General features: G+C 41.3%; 1 protein-coding gene across 2 annotated transcripts; it reads left to right on the top strand.

Annotated features, from left to right (window-relative positions):
- Positions 1–11083: 11083 nt before the first annotated feature.
- Positions 11084–24711, top strand: ALKAL2 (ALK and LTK ligand 2). 2 transcript variants are annotated; one of them, XM_053937272.1, is made up of 6 exons: positions 11084–11303; positions 12148–12479; positions 14821–14874; positions 14985–15065; positions 17473–17539; positions 24038–24711. In XM_053937272.1, the coding sequence occupies exons 2-5, from the start codon at positions 12197–12199 to the stop codon at positions 17535–17537; spliced, it is 483 nt and encodes a 160-aa protein (XP_053793247.1). In that variant the 5' UTR covers positions 11084–11303; positions 12148–12196; the 3' UTR covers positions 17538–17539; positions 24038–24711. The 2 variants fall into 2 exon arrangements, with proteins under 2 accessions (XP_053793247.1, XP_053793248.1); XM_053937273.1 differs by lacking the exon at positions 11084–11303 and adding an exon at positions 11432–11533.
- Positions 24712–26363: the final 1652 nt, after the last annotated feature.

Below are 26363 nucleotides of genomic sequence, written 5' to 3'. Positions count from 1 at the left end.
TTCTGTAAAGGATTTTTTTCTAAAGTCTAGCCTAAACTTCCCCTGGCACAGCTTAAGACTGTGTTCTCTCATTCTGTTGCTGATTGTCTGGGAGAGGAGACTGACCCTCACCTGGCTCCTTTCAGGGAGTTGAAGAGAGTAAAAATTTACTGCTCACTACAATTTATTGCACTCTGAAATTTTACTGCTTACTCCAGTTTACATTTTCTTTTGTTGACACGTCTACATGTGCAACACTTGTGTTCTTATTCAGTGGATGCTTTATTTATGTAGGAGGCTTTTGAGATGGCTTGTTGACAATATTAAGTCAGATTTCCCTGAAGTCTGCTTATTTCTCAGACAAAAGCACAATAGGGATTATATAATTTTAAGGTATGACTTTCCTCTGCAAATTTTGTGTTAATAATATTGCAACACAAAACTCACCTGAACTAAAACCACCTGACCACAGGAAAGCTAAAAACAATGGAAAAAAACCATCTGCAGCATAGCTAAGAGTGAGGAATTCTAATGCACTGAAAAAGAAATGAATCATAGCAATGAAACGGCCTTTTAACTAGACATGGATTGTTAAATTATTAATAGTGCAGAAAAGGAACATTTGTTCAATTAATACTTCTGTTCTGTCTTTAAAGGAAAGCCAGATAAGATACATGGGTCATGTAGGAATAAAGGAAAGATTCTTAATTCACTAGCAACTGAGAAAGATATTAGACAACATTACAACCAAATAAGCATCTTACAGGTGCATAAGATGTTTCAAGTAACACTTAATTGTTTGCTGAAGAAATATCTGCCCGCCTAATTTGAATTTTATTTATTTATTACTGTGACAATAAAACTGTAGAAGACTGAAAATACTGATTATTTCACTGATTATATATCCATTCCAGATGAGGAAATGGAGTGTTAATTGATTAGTCTGATTCCCATCAGAAGTAAATTAATCAAAAATTATTTCTGAATCAATAAATAAAGAATTAAAAGACAGAATTCTCATTAATCTCAGTCAACAAATATTTTTTTAAAAAACACATATTTTTCAAACAAGATTGGAATAATGTTTCTTTTCCAAAGTATGCTATGTAAAACTGCTTGCCATTCTTGTGGGATACACTGGTGACAGGGTCATCTCACCTTGAATATAGATTAAGATGAATACAATAAAAATACTGGTTTTTTTTCATGAATGTAAGACCCCAGAACTTTTTCTATTTTTTCTTCATACCTTTCTGTTCAATACATATCTGCTTGCCTACACAACGACTTGCTTGTTCAATACAGTGAGTTTTACCTTGTCTACGCAACAACAACAACAACAACAAAAAAAAAAAAAAAAAAAAAAATAAACAGTGGCAATATTTAGTGTTCTGCTACTAAGAAAAACCCTAAATGGATCATCCTCATTTAATTTTTTTCCTTTACCCAGCTTCTCAGACTGAGAACTTCCTACTACATGAAGAGAGCTAGTAGGAAGTTTTCAAACAGCAATATTTAATTTGAGGAACACTTCTTTGTTAAAGTGCTGCAGAAGTATTTTGCTTTCTATCAATCTCTGATGAATCACAAATGCTGCTTCCTAGTAGGCTGCACTACACACATCGCTTCAGAGTCCGGCAGCTGGGCACTTAACAGATGGAACAGCCAATCTCAAGTTTCTTGGCACAGTCAGGAGTTGCAGAACATTATGCAGCCAAGAACACAGCAGCCTTGGGAAACCTATATTCAAGCTTTAAAAAACCCAGAAACATCTTCAAGGCATCCTGTTCCACATGTTCGTTGTGCTAGTCCTAATTCTGGAGAATTCCCAAGAATGATCCCACTTCTGAATGAGAGGTGTGCACTGTTTAATTTTGGAAAAATCATAGGATATTCTGATTTCCTTGAAATTATTTTAATATTTATTTTCCTCTGTCAATATCTTTGAAGGTTTTTTATTTGTTTGTGAGATTGTGTCAGATCAAAACTAAAATATTTTGAAATGCTGAACTTTTTCAGATGATGGAAGTTCCATATCTTATCTAGCTTCTAATCATTATTACTGTCGTCACGATCCTTTTCCTTTGAGTATTGTCCTTTTGCTCCTCTAATGTGGGAAGAATGGACAAAGAAAAGGTGATAAATAGCTCCATCTGAAACAAGTTTTTTTTTTCTTTATTGTAAATCTCACATTTTCAAATAGAATAATTGCAGAGCTCACAGGTGCATTGGGCAACACTGCCCAGGGAACATTTTCATTCTATGACAGCCTCTAACAGAAACACCTGCCTGGAATTTGTTACTTCACTGACACTAATGAAGTGGTATTTCAACTAAATTAGCACTGCAAAATAAGATGGGCATAAATATTAGATATCTATGTGCAGTACCTGATGGCTGTGACGGAAGTCCATCTGCATTCCTTTAATCACAGAGATAAATTCTTTGGTATATCAGAAGAACATTTTACAAAATTTGCATATAAGAAAATGAATATCTTAACCAGAAGTTAACATTTTAAGACAGAAACCCTTCTCTTGTGGTATTTGCCACTAAATCTTTTTAAAAAAGGGATGAAGACTTCCCCAGATGAGTATACCAACTGGAAAAAAATTGTGCTGCATCTCTTATTCAGGCTGAGCTCAACATAAAATTTAAATCAATTACGTAAAACAGGAAATTGTCAATTCAATTTTTATCTTTTATGTTAACCGTATAGGTAATAATTCAGCAACACAAGATCTCATATCTGTATCTGTTGTTGTTCTTTGCTAAATAGAGTGAAAAGTTTCAAAAATACTTTTATAATGTGATTTTTGAATATGACACTGCAACACCAACAATAAAATAACCCATAAAGATTGGTCCCATTTTGGTATGAATGTCAGATCCAAGCCAATTTCCAGTTTCAGAACCATATGGCATTAATGTTCTGAGACAAATATTCTGGAACACACCTGACATTTAAACTTAGAATAAGATAAAAACAGAAGTGAATACTACTATTAATACTACTCCTACTATTACTACTACTACTACACTAGTACTGCTACAAAATGACCTTTCAAATGAATAAAATGTTTTGACTACCCTCCAAATGGTATTATTCTTTCATATGTGAAAATTTCTCCATTAAAGAATATATGATTAATTTTGGTGGGGACTGAGGAGGGGATGACATTAGGAAAGAGGCTGAAAGGACAGCCATAATAGCAAAACATTCAGCAGACATGTGTCATAGTTTGACATTGGCCCAACACCAGGCACCCATGAAAGCCACTCGCTCACCCTTCCCAGCCACAGCTGAGCAGAGGAGAGAAAAAAAAATTTAAAAAGTGTTCAGGAGTTGAGGTAAGGACCAAGAGAAAACACTTCAAAGGCAAAACAGGCTCAACTAAAAGCTGCAAAGTGAATGAATCACCAACAGAATCAGAGGAGGATAATGAGAAGTAAAATAAGCCCTTAAAAACACCTTTTTCTCCCCAGCCCCTCCCTCCTTCCCAACAACAGCACAGGGTGACTGGGCATGGAGGTTTGGTCAGTTCATCACCAAGATTTTCTTCTGCTGCTCCAGGAGAGGAATCCTTCCCTGTGAGACCATGGGGTTGCTCCCACGAGAGACAGTCCTCTGTGAACTTCTTTAATGTGGGTCGATTTCCATGAGCAGCAGTCCTCCAAAACTTCCGCAACGTGATTTTTCCCCTGGGCACACAGCCCTTCCAAATCTGCTGTGACCTGGGTCACTCTTCCATGGGGTGCAGTCCTCCAAGGACAGGTTGCTTCAGCCTGGAATCTAGGGCCCTCTCCCTCCACTGGGTCTCCCACTGGATCACAGCCTCTTCCAGTCATCCACCTGCTCCAGTGTGGGCACCTCCCCCATGGGCTGGGGGTGGATCTCTGCATTCCCCATGGATCCCCTTGGGCTGCAGGGGCACAGCTGCTTCACCACGGTCATCACCACGGCCTGCAGAGGAATCTCAGCTCCAGCACCTGGAGCACCTCCTCCCCCTCCTTCTCTACTGACCTTGGTGTTTCCATGTTGTTTCCTTCACATGTTCTCATCTCCTCCTCCTCTCTGGGTAGAAAAAACTGTATGGCTTTGTTTTGATTTTCTTGTTTACTGTATTATCCCAGAGGCATTACCAATCTCTCTAATTGGGCCAGCCTTGCCCAGCAGCATGTCCATCCTCAGAGCCATCAGGGATTGGCTCTGACGGACATGGGGGAAGCTTCCAGCAGCTTCTCACAGAAGCCACCTCTGTGCCCCTCCCCCGCTATCAAAAACCAGGCCATGCAAAACCTATACAGTATTTTATAGCTTTTTAAAATAATGTCATGTGAGACAAAGTCATTTTCCATTTTAGGAGAAAGACCAGATTATAATGGTCATATAAAATTATTTTTAATTTTTTTCTTTTTCTTTGGACTAAAACTAAAGATATTGATAATTCTGACCCATTGCCATACAAGATCTAAAAGATCTTGCATTTATAAAAATAGTGGATTGAGGGGGAAAAAATGATTAAGTTGTGTAACTAAGTTGAGTTCACTGTGGTTCTGCCCAACTTGCATTGATCCTTTGCTGCCTCCAGTGGAAGCTGCCTGACCATAAAGACATGGAACTATTTTTTTTAAGTGATTTCAAGTCTTGAGGGTGCTTTTTAAAACTGCTGCAGTTCTCAGATCTGGTGCTTATTTTATTCCCATTTAGGACATGATGCAAAAAAGCTCATGTCAGTTCTACCAACTGACAAGTAAGAGTCCCCAAAGCTTTTGCCTCTACCCATTGCAACACAGGTGGGACCCCACGTTGTGACTATACCAGAAGACAAATGTGAAAACTGCCAGGGAGGTTTCCTGGCACTGAAACCCAGCTGTCAATACTGTTAAATTGTGAGGGCAGTCCCTGGAACGTGGTTAATTTGTGGCAACTCTCCTGATCGATCCCTGCGTACTGTTGGGAAGCAAGGCTGCCCAGGAAGTGTTCCTAATGAGTGGTTTGCATAAGGCTGTCCTCTTGCTGGCAGTAGGATGGATGGGCAGAATGGATGTGCCCTATCCTGTGCCAGCTGGCTTGAGTGCCACAGACTTTATCAGTACTCTTGAGCGCATTATATTTATTCCTGCATATGTATCCTGTGTATTCCAGGTCCTTAGCTTCCCGCAGCTGAGCTGAACCAGGATGTTCTGTCTCCTCTAAAGGACAGCAAATTTCCATACAAGAAGAAACAACATTCACAACCCTCAGCTTGTGGATATGCAATTCAGTATATTGAATATGCAGTTTGCACTTTAATATCTTTGCATCACTTCAAGTGCAGAATCAAGAAAAATTGCAAGCTGGACTCTGAAAACTAGAGACAGCTCTTAATAGTCTTCTGCTGCCGTTGAATAAACTTTCTGCCTTTGCTGTGAAGACACTTAATCCTATTATGAAGCTGGTCACAAGGAGGCTGCCTGGGTACAGTTTGGGACTGCAGTGCTGGTTTCTGGAAGAAAAAAACCTCTGATCATCAGTGAACGTGTAGAGGGGCTCAGTGTTGCACAGTAGTTGTAGAACTGTTTTGGCCTGAAAAATAGCTGCCTAGAAGGGGATTAACCCCCCCCTTCCTTTCTCAGCAGCTTTTGTATGCACATGATCTTCCAAAGGGTCTGCTTGCCTACAAGTTGCCTACAAGAGGTCTCTGGAATACAGTCTGGCCAACGGGCCTGCTCTACATCTGATCTGTAAAAAGTCATCCAGCTCTCCACTGGATAGTCATGAGGCCTGCTCACTAAACCAGCAGTGTGCCTGCCTACTGATGACCTACAAAAGGAAAAAAGTACCTCGGCTTTTTATAGTTCTCAGTATTTGTGCTTAGCATTCATATGCTGATGGTGAGTCATATGGGATATCCTTATGTTGCCTGAGATGGCATTTGTTTTTCAGCATAAATTTTTTAAGAAGTTGAGCAAAGACAATGTGAGATAAAATTCTCAGATTTAGAGTACACTATCAAAACATGTCATCATTTATCAGCCATGGCTCTAAAAAACACATGTGATCCACTTGTCTCTTCAAGCTAAGAACCATGGCCATGATGAAAGACGACGCTACTCTGCTTCTAGAATTACTAAGTTCTTACATACACTAAAGCGATCCTCTTTCCTTTGGCACAGAAAGACCAGAGTAGGCCAGAAAATGTAATGCACTCTATCAGCTAATGAGACATCAGCTAGGGCTTTTACTTGTAATCTTAATTTGATGTAGAAAGAGTTTCTGTGGCTGCAGCTATGTAACTCTAAGTGAACAGATAGGAGTCCACAGTGAACCCACATGTAGCAGGTCCAGAGCTGCACAGTAGCTATGGAAGGTAGTTTCATAGAATGGCATTAACCCCTACCCTCACTTACCTGCTTACAAGTTTGGAGTCTGGTCTATGTTAGTGTATTCCTATAGGCAATAGTCTACAGCTGGAGATGTTTGACTTGCTTCACTGGGGCATTTATCTTTACTGTGTAAAAGAAAGTATCTCTGAAAACCAAAATACAGAATAATTCAGAGGGATGGTCTCTGGAGATTTCAGGAGGTACCCTGAAGACCATGAAAAGCATCTAAAAAAGTGAGACTATCCTCTCTAGACTTAAATTTCCTCCTGCTGGTTCAGTAGGATTCCCAAAAGAGGTTTGTTTTGGTGCAGCACTGTTGCCCTGCTGCAGCACTGCAGAGCTGATTGAATATAACTTTAAAACTGGCTCAATAACTGATGCATTCGCCAACTCAGAGCTGTCTTTAGTCTTGAATTTACAGGCAGAGAAAAGTTCTAGCCAAAAATCTGGTTTGAAATTTTTGTTGTGGTTTCTTTTTTTAACTTACTACCAAACATCAAGCTGGCTCTGGCTGCAGTTCTGATGAAACATTTGGGAACTGTATCAAAGTTCTTCGGTTTTGGTTGCAGTGATGATTAATGGGATTTTAATCTTGTTGGCATTTGCATCAGGTAGGAAGTGGGGAAAGCCCTTAAAATGCTCAATTGGCTTTAATACCCCTAACATCTGTTGAAGTTTTTGTTCTAGTTATATATGTTCTCTGGCTGATTTCAGTGCTATAGGAATTCTTACTACCTCATCTTTAGTCTCCCCAGCAGCTGTCATTGGGCATTGCCTCTGAGACTTGGAGGCTCACAGACATGACTGAGCCAGGTGCATAAATATTATTTTATACTTATGTACAATACATTATATTGAAAACATTCTGCATTTTCATTAACTTGGAACAGAGATTTTGGGAAGTATCATCTGTTGGATAAAGTGTATGCATTTTTCTATACAGATTTTAGAAGTAACTATCACACATGCAGATTCCATGTGTGTGGTCAACATTTTGTGAGTTGAATTGCCATGTCAACCAACTGATACCCACTCAACCCAGCAGAATTGCCAGCCCCATCTCATCCCATAATACTAACCTCTACTGGAATTGGTGTGTAACCTGAAGATTAAATACTGCTTTTCTATTGTGAGGAGTGAAAAGTCTGGTTTTTAAAACAAGAATTTTTTAAGTTGATGTGATGCTTAAGAGAAAAAATGTATTTCAAAATATTTTTTGAGGTTCTGAGGTCAATGAAGAGCAATGCAAAAAGCATTTTCTTAGCCCAGTCATATAAATGTCCATTGGAATTTTCTTCTAAGCGTACACTCAGTTCATGTATTGGTTATGAGCCTGATTTAGACAATCAGCTCTGCTCTGCAATCACTTCAGAAAATGTTGCACTTGCTTTTATTAAATATAGATAGGAACCCTTATGTCTGTTATAATCAGCTGAAACAAGAGCATGCTTAAAACTGTAGGGCTCTTAGCATGAAAATTTCACCAGTCTTAGACAACAGAACCAAAGAGAACACATTTTCTTGTTTTCATGTACACCACGTAAGTAAAGGAAGTCAAGATGTCTTTCCTTTTCTGTCTTAACATGGCATACTAGAATGGAATTGGTAAAAACAGTGACTAATGTGTGTTACTTAACAAAACTAGAAATTCTGCATGGAATTTGTTCTGATTCCCAAATGTAGTGCCTTTGTTTCATAACCAAGGGAACAGGGAACAACACAGTGGCTAAAACTGTCCACCAAATGCTGCATTTGATCTAATTTGTGTATGCTTACTCCATGAGGTCCTTATCCTGAGGATCACAGTGTTTACTTTAAAGACAGCACATTTTTAATACCATTGTAGATCAAGCTACTCACAGATTTTGATTGTGGAAGAGTTAACTAACTTGATGTCCTGTAAAATTAAGACAAAAACCATCCCATCACTTTTAAATGAAAACCACTCCTCCAGGACAAGCCAAAAAAACTAATTGCATAGCATTTACTCTAGGGATCTGCTCTCTCAGATACATGTTGCTTTTTGAGACTGAGTTTCATATGTCCCTCTCCACCTTCTTTCAAGGAAAGCAAGCACGTTTTTGTCCTGGCAGGGAAGGTGTGTTCATCTTTCATCTCTGCCTGAAGGGATTAAAACTTACATCTTGTAATTCCTGGAAGAATGCTTTCTTCACCATCCTGGCTGTTTAGTGTTGACAAAGTCAGGTGCTTCCCAGCAAAGGGAAGAAGTCCAAGAACCTGTGAGCAGCCATGGCAAACAGTGCACCTATTCACTTTAGAAGCCTCAGGAGTCACACTGAGGGTGGATGGAAGGCTTGGGGATTGTAGTTTTGGCAAGATATATGCAGAGCAGGGAGCTTGGTAGCATATAGGCAGTTATTATCTAGATGGCTAGCTTAGATGGAGCCCTAAGAAAATATACTTAATAAAATATAACCTGTTGGAATATTAAATTACCATCCTAAACCTATCAGTGGTAATTTCAATTTATTTCTATTGAAGTCAGGGGAGCTATTATATATCTTTTTATAATTCAATATAAACAAATCAGAATAGATCCTTGCCTCAGAGTCTGCAAGCAGAAAGACACCAAAATCTTCATCTACCTCATATCTCAGTTAATACCTTCATTGTACTGTAAGTCTATGTTTGTATTAGTAAATTTAAAAGGAGTATTCCTGAGCATTGGAATTCAATTGTTTATGACATTAACTTGTCCTTGGTGCGTCTTAGGACAGTTCCAGCTATCCCATTCTCAGAGTCATAGTACAGTTATCTTATAAGAGGGATTAATGCAGTTTCTGCTAATGTCCACTGTCTTTTCAAAAGGAAGACAGCTACATAAACCATATTATCCAACAATTTGCTGGTTGTTCCTTGACAGCTGGTCTCCATGCCAGACATAACAGACATGTCTGGATACATCTAAGATAATAGAAAAGATGCAGCCTAGCATTCCTGACTTGAATTGGTGTGTACTCAAAACACGGGCTGCTCCTTCCTTACACAATGGTGATGGAAATTGGCATGGAAATTGTAGCTGTAAGGAAGGGGAGAACCCATCCATGTGTTTAGCTGAAATCCTCTTCCTGCAGTTTTATCTACCTTCACCTTTCTTTCAGGTGAAGGAATACTTGCAATGTAATCTTAGGAACAGAACACCAGGCTGTTTTCTGCCTGCCTTGTTTTCCATCTTCCCTGTCTCAAATTGGTGACCTCAATGTGTCAATATTTGGAGTGACTAACATGTAAATACAGCCATACCAAGTTATGTCATGCAAAGGGACATTCTTTCTCACTATGGAACTGATTGTTCAATTTCTTTTTTCCCCTGAGTCTTAAGGTGACTGGAAACAAACCATGAAGCCAAGAGGAGGAAGGATTCTGGAAACCTGACAAAGCAGTCTTGCTCAGTCTTGCCTCTGCGCCTCTTCATTATGTGGTGTGTATATTTTTTATATGTTTTTGTACCTTCACTGTGATAGCACAGGCTGAGATTTTTGAAGTTAGAGACACGTGCCATTCATGTATTGTTTTTGAGGATAAATCGATTACAACGACGAAGTAGTTGGGGGATGCGGCCGGTGAACGTGTGCGCGCCCCGCCTCCGTGGGCCCGGCCGGCCCGCAGCGCTCGGGGCGCTCAGCGCCGCCTGGCGGCGGGCGGCGGCAGCGCCGGGCGCGCGCGGGGCGGCGGCCGCCGGGGGTCGCTGTTCCCGCGGCGCGCGGCCCCGGAGAGGCGCCCGCGGGGCTCGGGGAGCGCGCCCGGCGCGGGGGGAGCTCCGCGTCCGCGGCTGCCGAGGCACAGGTTCATGCACACAGGAGAGTAAACACCGAGAGTTCCGCCGGATCGGGTTTCAGCCTCCCCCCGCCGCGCCCCGAGGGGCTACGCGGGGAGGGGCGGCAGCCTGCGTGTAGTCTGGGGAAGGGCGCTCGCTGGAGGGGCTCGGCGCTCTCCGGAGACCGCCCTGCGCTTCCAGTGCCCTTCGCTCAGGCTGTCACTTCTGCCGAGGGCAGCTGTGGGAGTGGATAGGGCGCTCCCGGCGATGGCACGGTCTTCGTCGTCGTCCTCCTCTTCTTCCTCCTCCTCTCCCGGCCCCGCTGGGAGCGATTCCAGGCAGCGGCGCGCCGGGAGCCCAGGAAGCCGCCTCGCCACCCGGGACCGCCCGTGCCAAGAATCGGCGAAAGTGGCGGCACGCCCGCTCCCTCCCTCTACCCAGACCCACTCCAGCCACCTCTCTGCGGGCTTCCCGGCCGGCGGGAGCAGAAATAGCCTTCCCCGTCCCCGGCAGCTCGCCCCCGCCCCAACACCTCCCCTTCCCCGCCGCAGCCGGGCCCGAAGTTCCCGGTAAACAGGCGGCTTCCCCGCCCGCCCCCCGCGGGGCTGCGGCCGCGGGCCGGGGACCCGCCTGACGAGAGCTTGCCAGGGACATCAATATTTCAGTGGCTCCTCAGCGCGGTTCTAATTAAAGGCTCGGGCGATGTGCGCTCCCCCCCGTCCCCATCTTCCCGCCGCCCCCTCCCACTCCAAACGCACACACTTGGGACCGTCTCCTTACGTCGGAGAGCAGCGAAAGAGTGACTGAGCCCTGCCCGGGAGAACCGAGCAGGGGGAGGGACGGGGGGGACCGGGGCGGGAGGGGAGAGAGGGCGGGAAGGGGGGGCTTGTACAAGCAGCGACGCTCCCGAGGTTGCCAAGTGGACTTTTATTGTTTTCCACCCACTTCCAAGTCGATACTATCTGCCGTCTCATGTCCATCCTATAGCCTATATAAGCGGCTGCGCTGGGGCTCGCGGCGATGGAGTAGTTTGTGGATACGGCGGGAGCGCAGGGACGGGAGGGGGGCGGGCGGGCCAGCCGCGGAATACTCGGGCTCCCGGCCGTTCGCGGGCTGCTGCCGTCCGGGGAGCGGCTCCCGGGGGGAAGACACCTCGGCGTCCGGGACGAAGACACAGGTAAAGCGGCCGGCGAGCCCCAGCACCCTCCTTTCCCCTCCGTCTCCCTCCCCACGCCCCCATCCCTTCCGCCCCGCCGGGCCGAAGCGCTGCGTGCTACGAGACCGGTGACAGCCCCCGCGGGCGGGAGCGGCCGCCGCCGGACCCCGCCGGGGCTGGCAGGGCAGAGGCGCCGCACGGAGCGCCCGTGTGTGAGGGGCGGTCAGTCGTCCGAAGGCGAGCGGCTTCGGGTATGATGCTGGCCGCTGCTCCCGCAGGGAAGGGGAGCGGGGAAAGGGACAGAAAAACGGGAGACTGGCGGTGCTGTCCTCTGCCCCGGCCGGTTGCCCCCCAGCCGCGCACCTCCCGTCCCGCCGCTCCTGCCCGCAGCCCGGGCGCGGAGGCCGCAGCGAGACTGGGGACAGCTGTCGCGGCTCTGCGGCAGAAACTTCGGGGAAAGTTGTCGCCCCTCGCCCGTGCTTCTCCGCTCCGCGGCGGGGCGGGGAGAGGCGGGGCGGAACGCCCGTCCCGGCCGGGGATCTGCTCCGCCGGGGCACCCCCAGGCTGGCCCCGCTCCGGGGCTGCGCCCCTGCTCTTCCGCGGGGCCCGGCGGCGGCTGCGGGGAGGCCGTGCCGCGCTGCCCGCGGCGCTGGGCGGCTCTGCCCGCGGTGGGGCGCGGGGGCAGCGGCGGAGCCCCGCGGACCCCCCGCTCCGTCCCTCTCCGACAGCCCCCGCAGCCCGGAGCAGTCTGTGCCCCGCCTTGTGTAACCTGCCAAGCGGTCGCCGCTCTTTCCTCCGCTAGTGTTTCCGATTTCACCCCCACGAGTCTCCCCACTTCCGACCCACCCCCAATTTTCTCTTCCAGTGAAACAGGAGACCTCACATAGCAGCGGGTCCTTCCTCTTCATCCCCTCATGCACTCTTCAGGTCGGACTGCAATGAGTGGACTGAGGTCTTCTGGGCTGCTGGGGCTTGTACTCTTAATGCTCTCAGCAGGATACTGCAAAGAAAAAACAGACTCCAGAGATTTGAAGGACAAGCAAAGTCTCTTAAATCTCATCATGGAGATCATTCAGGAACTGAAAAGGTACCGCCTAGAGAAGGACAGTGGGATGCAGTACTTCTCCAAGCATGACTATAACTTGGATCGAAGGGAAGTGGCTGACTATGAAGGGTACCAGGACGAGCAGAGAGTTGGTAAGTCACAGTCCATTTTTTTTTTTCCTAGGATGCCTCGATGAATGATATAGTGCATCAGGTTACTAATTTTGTATTAAGAATTCACCACTCGAAGTACCTGCAGATTCCCTTCGGTATCAGAAACAGACACAGATGGCAAATTTGGAATAGAAAACCTCCATTCACTTCTCAGAGTCTTTTACTCTCTGGGTAATGAACTCAACTGAAAGTCCAACTTCCTGTGGCTTTGAACAAAACCTAATCATATGGGAAAAGACTTAAATGGGCTGAGATCAAAGAAACAAGGGATGAAAACTTTTCCTGGAAGGTTACCACTTATTATCATGTGCTAGGTTTAAGTGTTTCTTGGAAATGACCCTAACAAGAATTCACCTGCAGGACTGTAGTATGTCCTTAAAGATCTTACATATAGAAAGAAGTCTTCCATGCAGCTTAGCTTCACTGAACTGTTCATCCTGCTTGTTAGTTCCTTTTGTACTCCAGAGGTAGCACCTTTGAAATACTAGGGAACTGAGGCAGTACTCCTCTGTCACTGTGCAGGCTGTGACCAGTTTGGTGCACTCCTGCAATCATCCTTCTGCTCGTTTGATTGGCTCCTCTCTAACCAGCTTAGTTTGGTGATACACTTCTGTGTGCTCAGTTGAAACTTGATTTAGTTTCTCCTGCTGCCATGTCTAATTTAGTGTTCCCTGTCACTCCCAAGCCCCTGCAGCATTACTGCTGCTCATCTGACCCCTCCAACTGAAAGTGACTTTCTGAATATTTTCCAGCAAATATCTACTCAACTTTTCCCAAACTGGCTTTCATTTTGATGATAGTATGCTATTTATTTTGTCTTTGTTGATCTTTTAAAGTTTCATTGTACCTTTTTTTCATTCTCATTCATACTCAAATATCCTCATAATTTGTATTTCATGGTGGTTGTCGTGAAGATGTTGCTTCTCTATTTGGATGATTGATGAATACACAGAGGAAGACAATTCTGTTCTCCTTAAGGTCAACACAGGAGAGAACATTTTGTTTTACAAATGTTGAAGAGTCAAAGAGGCCAGACTAAGTAGGGGAACTGTGATGTGCACAACTCTAAATCTTATCTTGGAATGTGGGCATAGTTTTTGGTCACCCTGTTGGTGCGAAACATCTGGCTTGTGTAGAACAGTTATCTACAAAATTAATAATCCTGCTTCAGAGCAGAGTAGTTGGTAGTGTTGTTACTGATTTCGAAGCCGGATTTCTCATTCTATTATTATGATGGAGTTTTTCCCAGCAACTCTGAAAAGGAACTACTAGTTAGAGTCTTTCATTTCAGTTTTGGCATCACTTTCCTAGTGAGCTTGTCCCATGGGAAGTTTCTGAGTGAAGCATGTGTGTTTTTAATGCTCTTCATGACATAATTAGGTCAAATAGGATAAGGTCAATTTTACTTACACTGACTAAAGTTAGAAGTAAATGAAGAATGACTTTCGAGAAGTGTCTAAATTCACAAGTGAATCAGATCTGGATGGAAATGCTCTCTGCTTTATATCTGATAAGAGGTGCCAGGGGAATGAAAAAGGCTGCTCAGGCATTCATGGTCAAGTAAATAAAGCACCATATAGTGTATCATACACAATCAGCACTAAGCCATCAGCATAGAGTTTGTAACGGAAAGCAATCAAGGTAGCTGTAAATCAGGAAGTCACAAGCAGGGGTTAGGACTAAAATGGATTTCAGTAAACTAGTTTCATTTTGCCATCTGCTGAACACAAAACACAAGGCGGTAAACCACAAACATAGGGAGCCAGAAGAGAGCAATTTGCTTGGAATAATTTCCTGTGAATTTTATTTACTACTGGAGGAGGGAGGGAATATTCCTGTAAGTAGATCAATCAAGTTTCATGATTACAGTAGAACAGTGCTTCTACAGACATACCTGGAACAGAATAGTGGTTACATTTGCATAAGAGAATTAGAAGACACAACCCCAGACTGGAATATATCATTGAGTCTTTGTCACTTGTGTAATAGGAAAGAATTTAAATCTAGGTAAACTTGATAATGTAGTTCATAGAGAGCTGAAATCTGACTCTTAGTTAATAGTCATTGTCATTAATGATTTCTGACCTAACAGACATTGTTCCATCAGTACTGTGTTTCACAGAGCATTTTACAAGGTCTGCCTATGTAAAGTGACTGCTTGCAGTTTGGCCTACTGTATGCAAAGGACTTTCGCCCTCTGTGCACCTGTCAAGACATAGTGGTGATGTTGCTGGACAGAGTATTCCCTGTTCTCATACTTTGCTTGGCAAGCATAGGTCCAGTACAGCAGAGTAACACTATTCTTTTTTCTGTCCCACAGAAATAGTTCCCAGAGATCTGAGGATGAAAGACAAATTCTTGAAGCATTTAACAGGTATGTTTTAATTTTGCATTGGTATCCATATTTCACATACGTACCATAAGCTACACTGCTCTACTTGTGAGCTGTGCTGATTCATAACTTATTTTTTCTTTATCTTTCAGGTCCACTCTACTTTAGCCCAAAATGTAGCAAACACTTTCATCGGCTTTATCACAATACGAGGGACTGTACCATCCCAGCATGTAAGTAACAAAAGCAGGCACTTCCCTAAAACGCGAGGAAACTCTAAAATTTACTAGTTCTATCAAGTATCAGTAGTGATACAATGTCAGAATGCATTCCCTGCAAAGAAAAAATTTGGACTGCTCTAAAATGTACTAAGTATTCTCTACAGCTTTGCTAGAACAGCATCAGCATGACAGAGATGAAAATGGAAATAAAACTTTCTCATTGCAAATACACTGTATGTAAACACTGCACCCTTAGGTACTGATGTATTTGCCTCATGGGTTCCAAACCATGTGTTTGCTTTTCAAGGAACATGAGTAGTCTCACAAATAATCTCATATTTAGTTTTTAGTGCTTTGAATTCAAGACAAGATCATAAATCCATGTGGGGTTATTTACTTTTCATTGATTATTTATGTAGGACACATCTAATAGACATGTTCTATTTTGACTATTCAGCTACCACTCTACCAGTGATGTTGACAATGAATCTTTGCAACACTTGTCTTCAGTGAATTATAAAAGTATAACTTATTAGCTTAGGAAAAAAAAAGTACTGATGGACACAACAAAGCAAAAGTCGCTTATGATACCTCATCACTGTTGGCAGCACAGCAGCACAGAGAATTAAATAAAAATCCAACACTGACATTGATCAGTCAGTAGATGTGACTCCAGATTCATACTGAGATGGACCTGTTGAGTAAGCAGATGCTATTTTAGTACAGCCTTTTCAGAATGGAAGCACACTTTATTTTACTTGTCTGAGGTCAACCAGTTGGGTCAGTAGCAGAGCTGGGAATAGAAACAAGAGTTACAGATTCCAAGTTTCTAGTATTAATAAATATTTCAGCCCAGTGCATTTTAAAGGCATATTTGGTAAGAATTGTGGACATTTTCTCTATTTGTAAGGCTTCAGATCAAGAATTCCTTGGAAAGACAAGGATATCTAGATGACAGGTAAGCAGATCACACTCTGTTTACACAGGTGGAGATGTAAGTTGTTCATAACTTGTCTGTTCTGAACAAGCAATGGTCATACTATCTTTTTCATAAGGATCACAACACAAATGTCATTTGGCTCAGCACTAATGAGTACTCCAAGCTGTGAAGCTAAAAACTAGTTGGCCTTAAAGGCTCTGAATTAGCCTTTACCTCCTGACAGGTGACATATCCACCAACATAATGTCTGGATAATGGAGGATAATTTGTATGAGTGGCAGTTATACCATAACTATGCTGTGAGTTGGGATTGTTAACATTTCATCTCCAGAAAACATTCGATGTAGTTACTCATTAATGAAATAATGCCTAACAGAAGTGAACATCACCTACTGGGCTGGATTGACTAGCATCTCTTTAAAGTAACTTGCTTCTAGGAAAATGAGACAAACAGCCTGCTATAATTCTTAATGCACAGAACGATGTTACTTTTTGGTAATATCCTGACTGCAAATTATACTGTTCCTTGTGTGTAGAAATCTGAAGGCCAAACAGCAAAGAAACTCTCTAAAAGTGTCTCTAATGCTGCAGTGTGGTGGTAGCCAGTACAAAAGCATTGTGTTGGCATACTTTCTAGTACTTCGTACAGTGTGGTAGCATTAGTACCTGAAAAATAATTTACTTTCCTATCTGTCCATAACCAACTTACACAATATTTATTTTCAGTTTTTCATGTAAATGAAAATTAAAAAAACCAAACTTTTGAATAATTTATTTAGTTTTGCATTGGTTCTGTGTCTTGCTATGAATGCATCAGAAAGTTGCAGGTACCTAAAATATGAATAACTAACAACAGGACTTGTGTGGAAAAAAAACATTTTTACTAGTTTTAAGATGAAACTTAATGCTCCTATGAATGTTTATAGTGTAGTCATCTACTTGGGCTGGACTTAAGATTTGTATGAATAGAAAATATTATTTATCTAATTTAAGAGAGTTCCCAGGAAGAAAATTTATTGGAGAGTGGCATTACTTAATTTTAAGTTGACAGACTTGCTCATTGAAGGCTGAATTTCAAAGGTGGATGAGCACTATTTATTCTTTCTCTAAGATGGAAAGACTAGAATCACATGTTTAGATCCTGCACAGAAGCACAGGCACAGATGTATAAATTTTTATACATACACTTGGAGAGCCTCCAAGCACTTTCATACTGTTTGTTTACAGATAGAACACGTGCAGAAGTCAGTTGCACAGTTAGACGTGCCATTAGACATGGCTTTTAGCTATTACCCAATTTTTACACATTCCACTTTTAAGTCAAAGCAGTTGATTTTTATTCTGTTGCAAACTAAGGTATTCATTGAACTTTGCTATGACACTAATTTGCACACTGAAAACAATTTTGATTTTTAAAGGCAAATTTGATTACTTTGGTAATCTAGTCATGCTTGTTTGTTTTTTTTTTTTTTCATACAGACTATAAAAGATGTGCCAGGCTTCTTACTCGATTGGCAGTAAGCCCTATGTGCATGGAAGGATAAAGGTAAGCTTTTTCTTAGCAGAAATGACATTCCACTGCATAGCAAAGCAGCATATGTTGTGTTTCATACATGAAAATTAATGGGAGTATAATAACAGCTGTCCTTTAGATAAGGTGTTCCCCTCCCAGAGGACATGAAGTAATTGGCTTAATCTGGCAAATTTTGGCATTAAGGAAAGGGCACCCCCTACTGGAAGTCATTACATAAACGTCCATGTGCATCATCTGTGAATTATTTATAGCAGCATACAGTTAGCAGATACTGAATTTGTTGTTACAGAACAAAACACAACAGCTGTGGCTTATTTTTCAAGAGTTTACTCAGTACACAATTGCATGTATGGGCAGCAGCAGCCGCCCTTTTATGTGTGCAGCTGTAGATGTGTGCTGTACTCAGTAGTGTGAGTTAATATATACACAGCTCTACACAGCAAAGCTTTATAAATGCAGATAGGCTGCAGGTGCTTTTATAGTAATTCAGTTAAAATGTATTGATAGTAGTATTGATAAACTATCTTCAAGCTATTTGGACTTTTTGGGATTTCCTTGTGTACACCTCTCATGTCTAGAAGTTAATTCCCTCCTTCTTTGCCTAGATGGGCTTCAATTTCCCACAAATACTTGGGGAATTTCGTCATGTACCAAAATAAAAACAAAAGCCAATCAACCAAACCAAAAATGACTCACAAACTATCTTTAGAGAGCTATAACATAAGAATACAGAAGGACTAATTTACATTCTGTCCTCAACCTTTACCTGAGACAAAATATGATCTTGGACCTTTAAAGGGATAAATAATAACCATGTCGATTTGTCAGTAACAAATGCTGTCAAACCAAGATGCTTTAACTCTGTGACAAAATACATATCTTGTGGAAGGAATCAGTGAGAAAAGTAATAAATATTTAGCATTTTATTTTATTTTAAGTGTTGATACTGTTTGGTACTTCACTCTCAAAAGCAAGCTGGGGAAATAGGATCAAGATAAATCTAAAAATTACTGGGAAAAGATCCATAAGTAAGTTTTTAGTGCTTCATTGTCAAAACTGGAAAAATGTACTGGCCAATGTCACACAGCTTCATTATGGGTTTCATATTGTTCAGTATTTTCATTAATAACTTGGGATGAATACTGTATTCATGTATTTCAGTATTATAGGACAAGCAAGCATGATACAGTACAACCTTGAAATTAAAAATAATCCTAGAAAATAAGCCAAGTAGTCTAAAACCAGGATAACAGATAAAGACCAGAATTATGAAGTCCCGTAGGATTATTCAGCTGGAGAAATACATGGAATTTGGTGAACAATTAGATAGTGCTGTTGAAAACAGAGGTTGTTGTGGATTGCAAACTAAGCAAGTCAGCAGTGTTACACTTGAAGAAAAACAATACTGGAATGTATAAGTAGAATCATTGTTTATGAAATTCCTGACACAGTTACTGGAATACTGTATTTAATTAAGGGCACCTCACTTGAAGACATATAGGTCCTTGTATGAGTCCAAAGAAGAGCAACGTGGATGACCAAAGGCTTAGAAAACTCAGTATACAAGAACAGTTACAGGAATTTGGATTATTTAATCTAAAGAAAACATGACTGCAGGAAAATCTGGTGGAGCTATTCAATTTCACAAAAAGTTTCTACAAGTCATTCTCTCTATCCAGTGTGGATAAATGAGACTTAATTTGTGTAACTTTGCAAATAGGCGAATAATATTATTACCAATATTAATAAGCAGATACATCAGAGTGTGAATTTTTTTTTCCCTTTGTTTAGAAAATTTTATCTGCATCTTAACAACCTGCCATGTAAACATGAAATTGTAATATGAAGGAATAGCAACTAAAGTAGCTCACATCTCAGGCTGGGAGTCTATTTAAAAATATCCACCTCTCAAACAACTTTGCTCAACATATTTCCATGTCAGCAACAACTGTCCAATTCTTTTATTCACGTAGACAGAAATCAGTGATGGCAGACTCCTTAAGCAGCCTCACTTAGCAGAAAGGAAAGCCTATCCTCTACCACATACATCTGGAGATGCAAAGGTGTCTCTGTAAGATTAAGCCTCTTTTCTCTTCAAGGCTTTTCCACTGCATCAGTTCAATTTGTGTGAACCAAATTAGGTTTCCTGTTTTGTTCAGTATCTGATTTTTGTTTCATAGCAGGTTTATAAGTGGGCTGTACTATAGATGGACTATTACTTTGGTTAAAATAGTAGTTTTGTTGGATTTTTCAGATCTGTGGACATCAATCGATGTTTAAAGATCAATTTGGAGAGAAGAAAAAATACAAATTTATTTTTATTTGTACTTACAGTGCATTTTGGACTAGCAGAACTTTAAAGCACATTGAAACTCAGAGCTAATATCAAACAGGAAAATAATATGTGAAAACAGGAGTTAGACATATTACTGTCACAACACACACCTGTGTATGTGCCCATACCTGTGTGGGCACATGTGTGTTTATGGTGCGACATGTCTTGTGGAGCCTTAACTTTTTCTCATGTATACTATACATATGTAACTGAGCTCCATCTTCTCTTTTTTTTTTAGAGTGTATGTTCCCTTTCTGCCTGTCCTACAGACATGAGCAATGCAGGGACCCAGTAATAACCCTTCAACTTGTTGAGATTGCATGAGTGAAGCCAGAGCAGCAGATTTGTATTATCACATCTCTCAGTAGTCCTTTCAGTTTGTTTTTTTTTTACCAGTTAGGCTGTATTCCCTGGCTGCCACCAGCACCATCTCTAATTAATTTTATTCTGTAACCCCCTTCTCATGGTCAACACAGCTATACTGGAGTCCTGTCCTTGATGCTTCTTTTTGTTCTGTTCTTCAGCCTCTTTCTTCTGCCAGCTTCCTAGTAGTTCCCATGTTCCATGCTTGCTTTACTCCACTCCATGCAAATACATCCCACAACTGTTACGTTGTCCATATCTGCAGTAGGTAAGAGATGCCAGGAGCACTTGATTCCCAAAGTCTTCACCTAAATAAAGTTCACAATTCAGATCACGAGCAGTTCTGGTGACAGACAGTGATGAATTTGAAAACCCCTTTGACAGTATTTGTCACAGCCACTTTGGCTACAGTCATACACATTCTACTACTTCAGTTTGAAAAGTGCAGGTGCTACTTACTGTTGGTGCTCCATTCCTTTTCCATTACCTGTTCTATACATGTTTGCTAGAGGCCAGCACTGATCTCATAACTTACTTTGAAAACTCCCTGCACTATGACAAGAAGTTCAGGGACTAAGAACTGCATTATCACATCTTATTACATACTTCTGTTTTGAAGATATCTTCTAATTTCTGTACTGACAAATATTAATAGGGTTTTAAAAACTTTGAAAGTATCTACAGTTATTTCAAATAAACAAAGTAAAACTAATTACACACTTCCACACTAATAAATACAAGTAGTTGGAGTCTCAGGCTATGCAGAGAAAATGAGGTTTATATATTATAAAAAGTGTATTAAAGAAATCTACCAGTTGCTTGTTCCCTTAAGATGCAGATGCAAATAATTAATATTTGTACATACAGGTCAAATATTCATTGCAAGATTCATAATAAGCTTAAAACTGAAATTTCATTTGGAACTCCAAAAACCCTGTGTAAACTCCACAAGATGTATTGGTCATACTAGTAATCCATAGGACAAATGCTGAAAATAAAGTTGGAAACTTAAAATTCTCCACTAAATATCCCATTCCTATACACCATATTATATATCAATTTTTTCAAATTATTTTTAAAGCAAGATATTTGGGCACTTGAATTTTGCTTCAAATATTTTGTAACAATGGAAACTACAGCCCTGAATTGCATTTTCCCTTAGACTGCTGCTTTCTCAGAGTAACATCGAGTGCATTGAAATGTCAGACACTTGAATTCCATAAAAGTGAAGGTGAAATTAAGATGAGAGGATTGTGTATTATTCAGTGAAGGCCTGTTTTTTTCTAGAAAGTATAGCGTGATCTGTTTTAGACAGCTGCTCAAGGCATGTTCAAACACCTCTTCATGATGCCAGGAACTGGTTCCCAAGTTAACTAATTTAAGACTTTTCTCAGAACTACTGCTTTGAGTTAAAAAGGCAGCCAGTGTGCATGGTTACTAGTAATGCATCGTCCAGGTTTATTAAAGGGCAGCTCACAGTTTTCCTTGCAGTGAGATGTCTGTGACTAGCACCAGATAGAACATTCAGAGCTTCATAATCTCCAGTGCATGGATCTCTGTGATCACATTACAGCAGAATTCCACCTGGGTGTGCACACTTGGGAAAAGAATTTTTTTTTTATGTAAGCATGAGGAGGTTCTGCTACAAAATCCTACTGGCACAGTATTTTGGAAGTTTATATTGATACTTAAACCACTAAATTTTTCTCATATAGATTAGCTTTTTCTTACAGAGTTTATCATCATGCACAGGTAATAACCAGAATCAAATTTGGAAAGCTGTAATATGCCTTTACAATAGCTTTCATTTGTGCTTTTAAAAATTAGCACAATTGGCTGGGGAGTTGTATAATTACTTATGTTCTCAACAGAGGCTGTTGTCAAATTGCATTCAGGATCTCCACTAAGACTACTCATCATCCTTCAGCTAAGTTCCACCCCAATATTCCTAGACTGATGCATATAACAGACTATATGAAATAAAAAAAATTAAAAAGTAGAACAGATTTATCAATGCTAAAAACCTCTGGTCTATTCAAGGGTTTCTGAAAATGCCAGGGGTTTAGAAAACTGTGAGTTAGCTGATACAAAACTGTCAAGTTACCCATACAAAAGCAGGTGTAGATGAGATGACAAATGAGCATCCTAACCACTCTTTTTCTTCCCCAGTGAGATGCATATTTCCATTAGTAATGAAAAAAGTTCTTATTACATTTTCAGTGTTTAACTTCCAGATTGTACCACACATTGATCAAACCAAAAGCATGTTGATTTCTTCTAAACATCACTTTTTAACATCTTAATTTAAATAGGGTTCAGTAGGAGCATACATACAGAAAATAAGCTAGATGAAAATGCAAGATAAGGAAAATTTACATCAGTTTCCCCCTCTAAGGAAGGATATAAAAAAAAAAGTAATTGTCCTATCTGCAAAGCCAGAAAAAAACCCTAGATTGCATTAAGATTTTCTGTAACATTATTACATTTCCTAATAGCTTTCAAAAATTGCAAAACTAAATGTTTAAATACTACTAACAAGTATTTCTGTATGCACCAATAGCTTGATTTGCAATGGATTATGTCAAGTCCAACTGACTTTGCATACAAATGATTCAATTACAAATTATACTTAAGCAGTAGAAAATGTAGAGAAGCTCAGAGTATAAGAAAATTCACACTGATCATGAGGAAGACAGTTGCCTATGTTCAGACAGACAGTATGGAAGTTTTAACTGTGAAAAATATTATCAGCAGAATTCTAGTATCAGATTATCACTGTTTTTTATTTCTGCCACTGATTTTTGATGGCTGTAAGACACCAAAGCTTCATCTAGGTCTGTTTGCACATAAGAGTCTTTCACTGTGTAGTTCCTGCTGACTGAAAAAAACATTGCACATTTTTTATTTCTAAATAAGAACAACAAGCATAGAAACACTTGAAACTGGGTGGACAGACTTGCAACATTCAGTGCTCACCTGTCTAGAAGAGGATAGACTTCTAGATATGTGTATGTGCAGTTACACTACATTTTTCTTAGAAGCTCTAAAGGTGTGGGGGAGTAAGGCTGTGAAAATCTTCACTGCTCAGCTTTTGAATCAACATTTCTAGAATAGAGACAAAATACATACATAAGCAATGTGGAAACCTGTAATTTTGTATTGGTGATTTTAATATCAGTGTCACAGGCATGACTGTGATTTCATTCCAAGACACTCTTCTGGAAACTTCAGGCAGCAAATTGAACCACTGCAGCTCCTGCTTAGTTTGTGGTGGCTCAGTGTTGACATGTTCCAGGGGCTATAGTTAGACAACCAACTCTTAAAAAGTTACTTCTATTTGTTTCCTTGTTTATATGAATCCAAGTTTCTTCACAAAAGGGCCCAATGAAATATCAAATCCTTCCTAGAGCCTTTAAACTGGACACACCATGAACAGTTCCTGACACCAAGGCATTTAGACAACATTTTGCAATCTGTTAATGCTGTTCCTGAGGTTTATTCATTTCTTGACTTCACAGATGCAGTCATTGGAACAGATTAACTATGAGCACATTTTTGATAGGTAGAACTGGATTTACCTAGTGTCTATCAAAAATGAACCATCAGAAAAAATTATGCTTTCCAGAATTTTAGCATCAACAAAGAAAGCATTAATGTTACAGTGAGGCTGATATGAATTGAGGTTCACTACTGATCTTTCCAAAGTTATTACTGAATTCTCCAGTTTTATTTACTATTCTCACATACATTCTCACATGTATGTGAGTATAAAAATGATGAAAGGCAATTTCTTCTTTCTTTTAATCCACCAGATGTTACTACCACGACAAGGAACACCAAGAACCAAGAGAAGTGCCTTGGAAACCAACAGGGAAACAGAACTTACTACCTTTTAGCAAATTCCATTGTGAACAAGAGATTTATTTTTGCAGATTGACAGACTACTTCCCATAATTCTTTTAACATGCATTTTGTATGGCATCGACAGGTTGCAGATTGACATTCTTTACAGTAGTGTAACTGCCAGTAGTACTTAATGCTTCATACTTAAAAACACACTACAATTGATGTGTAATGCTGCCAAAAATTATGTAAACACAAATATTTCACCAAGAAAATTCATGTTCTGTTGCTTAATTCTACAGTTTTAAGGAATGTTTGTTTGTATATCTAGAACTACTAAAGATCTGCTCCACAGTAGTTGTGGTCACTTGATATCCTTCATGCTTATGCAATTTTTTAAAAGTTTGGTTAAAACAGACTAGTATTGGGGTCACATTGTACCCTGGAGTACAAACTGCATGACAAACAGGAATGTTATTCCAAGTAGACATACTTTTTGGGACAGTGGAGCATGGATTTTGTACACAAACACAAGCTGCCATTAATTTACTTTATATAATAAATGTATAAAACATTCCAGCGAACGTGCAATATGTAAATACTGTAAATAACAAGCATAAGTAAATAAAGTGTTTGGTATTAAGTTGTTCTCAGTTTGCTTTCTGATCACTGAATTCAGGTAAACAAACTACCTTCTGGCAGCTACTATCATTTATCCACACTTAAATCTCTTCCCACAAAGAGTTCACTTGTGCAAGAAGGAAAGGTGCACTCACTTCAGAGTTCAGTAACCTGGACACCCTGGGTTTATGAGGATGGATAGATCTGTGTGTTTCAAACCCACAGAATGCCCAGACTACAAGGCTGCTCAAATTCTCTACAACATTATAAAATGGAATATTTTTTAAGACTAACAGATGATCTGAGGCTTTTGTTTGGGTTTTGGCTTTGGTTTGGGGAGCGGCTTTTTGTTTGGTTTTTAATAATGTGCAGTCTGTTCATGATACTGCAAGGAAATCTAATCAGAAAATATCCAGGAAATAATTTTAGTCTTGTAGAATTTTTAAGGAGTTACTCCAAAAACTTTGACATACATTTCCCTTTCTTCCTTAAATCAGATATTAAATCCAGTTGTCACTAGATGACTCAAACAGGAAGAAAAATTTTATGTGCAACCTATAAATCTGTGTATTGGATTTGCATGGCCAGGGTTTGGTAGTGGAGGGGCTACAGGGGTGGCTTCTGGGAGCAGCTGCCAGAAGCTTCCTTCATGTCCAGCAGAGCCAATGCCAGACAGCTCCAAGATGGATGTGCTGGGCCAATCAGAAATGGCAACACCTATGGGATAACACAGTTGAGAAGGGAAAAGTTACTGCACAGTTGCAATTGCACCCAGAGAAGAGAGGAGTGAGAACATGAGAGGAAGAGCCCTGCAGACACCAAGGTCAGTGCAGAAGGAGAGGCAGGAGATGCTCCAAGCACCAGAGCTGAGATTCCCCTGCAGCCCATGGTGCAGCCCATGGTGAGGCAGCTGTGTCCCTGCAGCCCATGGGGATCCACAGGGATGCAGAGATCCCCCTGCAGCCCATGGGGATCCACAGGGATGCAGAGATCCACCTGCAGCCCATGGAGGGGACCCACACCAGAGCAGGTGGATGCCTGAGAGGAGGCTGTGACCCCGTGGGAGGCCCGTGCTGGAGCAGGGCCCTGGCAGGGACCTGCAGACCTGTGGAAAGAGGAGCCCATGCTGGAGCAGGTTTGCTGGTGGGACTTGTGACCCTGTGGGGGACCCACGCTGGAGCAGCCTGTTCCTGAGGGACTGCACTCTGTGCAAGAGTGATCCACACTGCAGCAGTCTGGGGGGACTGGTGCTTGTGGGATGGACTCACGTTGGAGAAGTTCACAGAGAACTATTTCCAGTGGGGGGACCCTACGTTGGAGTAGGAAAAGGACTCCTCTCCCTAAGCAGCAGCAGAAACAACCTGGGATCGAATGACCATAATCCCCATTCCCATCTCCCTGCACTGCTGGGGGAGGAGGAAGAGCTGGAATGAGGACTGGGGGAAAGGTATTTTTAAGGTCTTATTTTACTTCTCATCGCCCTGCTCTGACTTTGTTAGTAATAATTTCAATAAAAATCCCCAGCTTGATTCTGTTTTGCCCAGGACACTATATGGTGAGTGACCTCTCCCAGTTCTTATCTCAACCCATGAACTCATAATTTTATTTTCTGTACCCTGTCCAGCTGCAGAGGGGTGCAGGAGAGAGGCTCTGGTGCATGCCTGGCATCTAGCC

Source organism: Vidua chalybeata, chromosome 3 (assembly GCF_026979565.1).
Source record: "Vidua chalybeata isolate OUT-0048 chromosome 3, bVidCha1 merged haplotype, whole genome shotgun sequence".
NCBI lineage: Eukaryota > Metazoa > Chordata > Aves > Passeriformes > Viduidae > Vidua > Vidua chalybeata.
The sequence above is the reverse complement of the archived record's forward strand: the minus strand, read 5'-3'. Positions and strand labels throughout refer to the sequence as shown.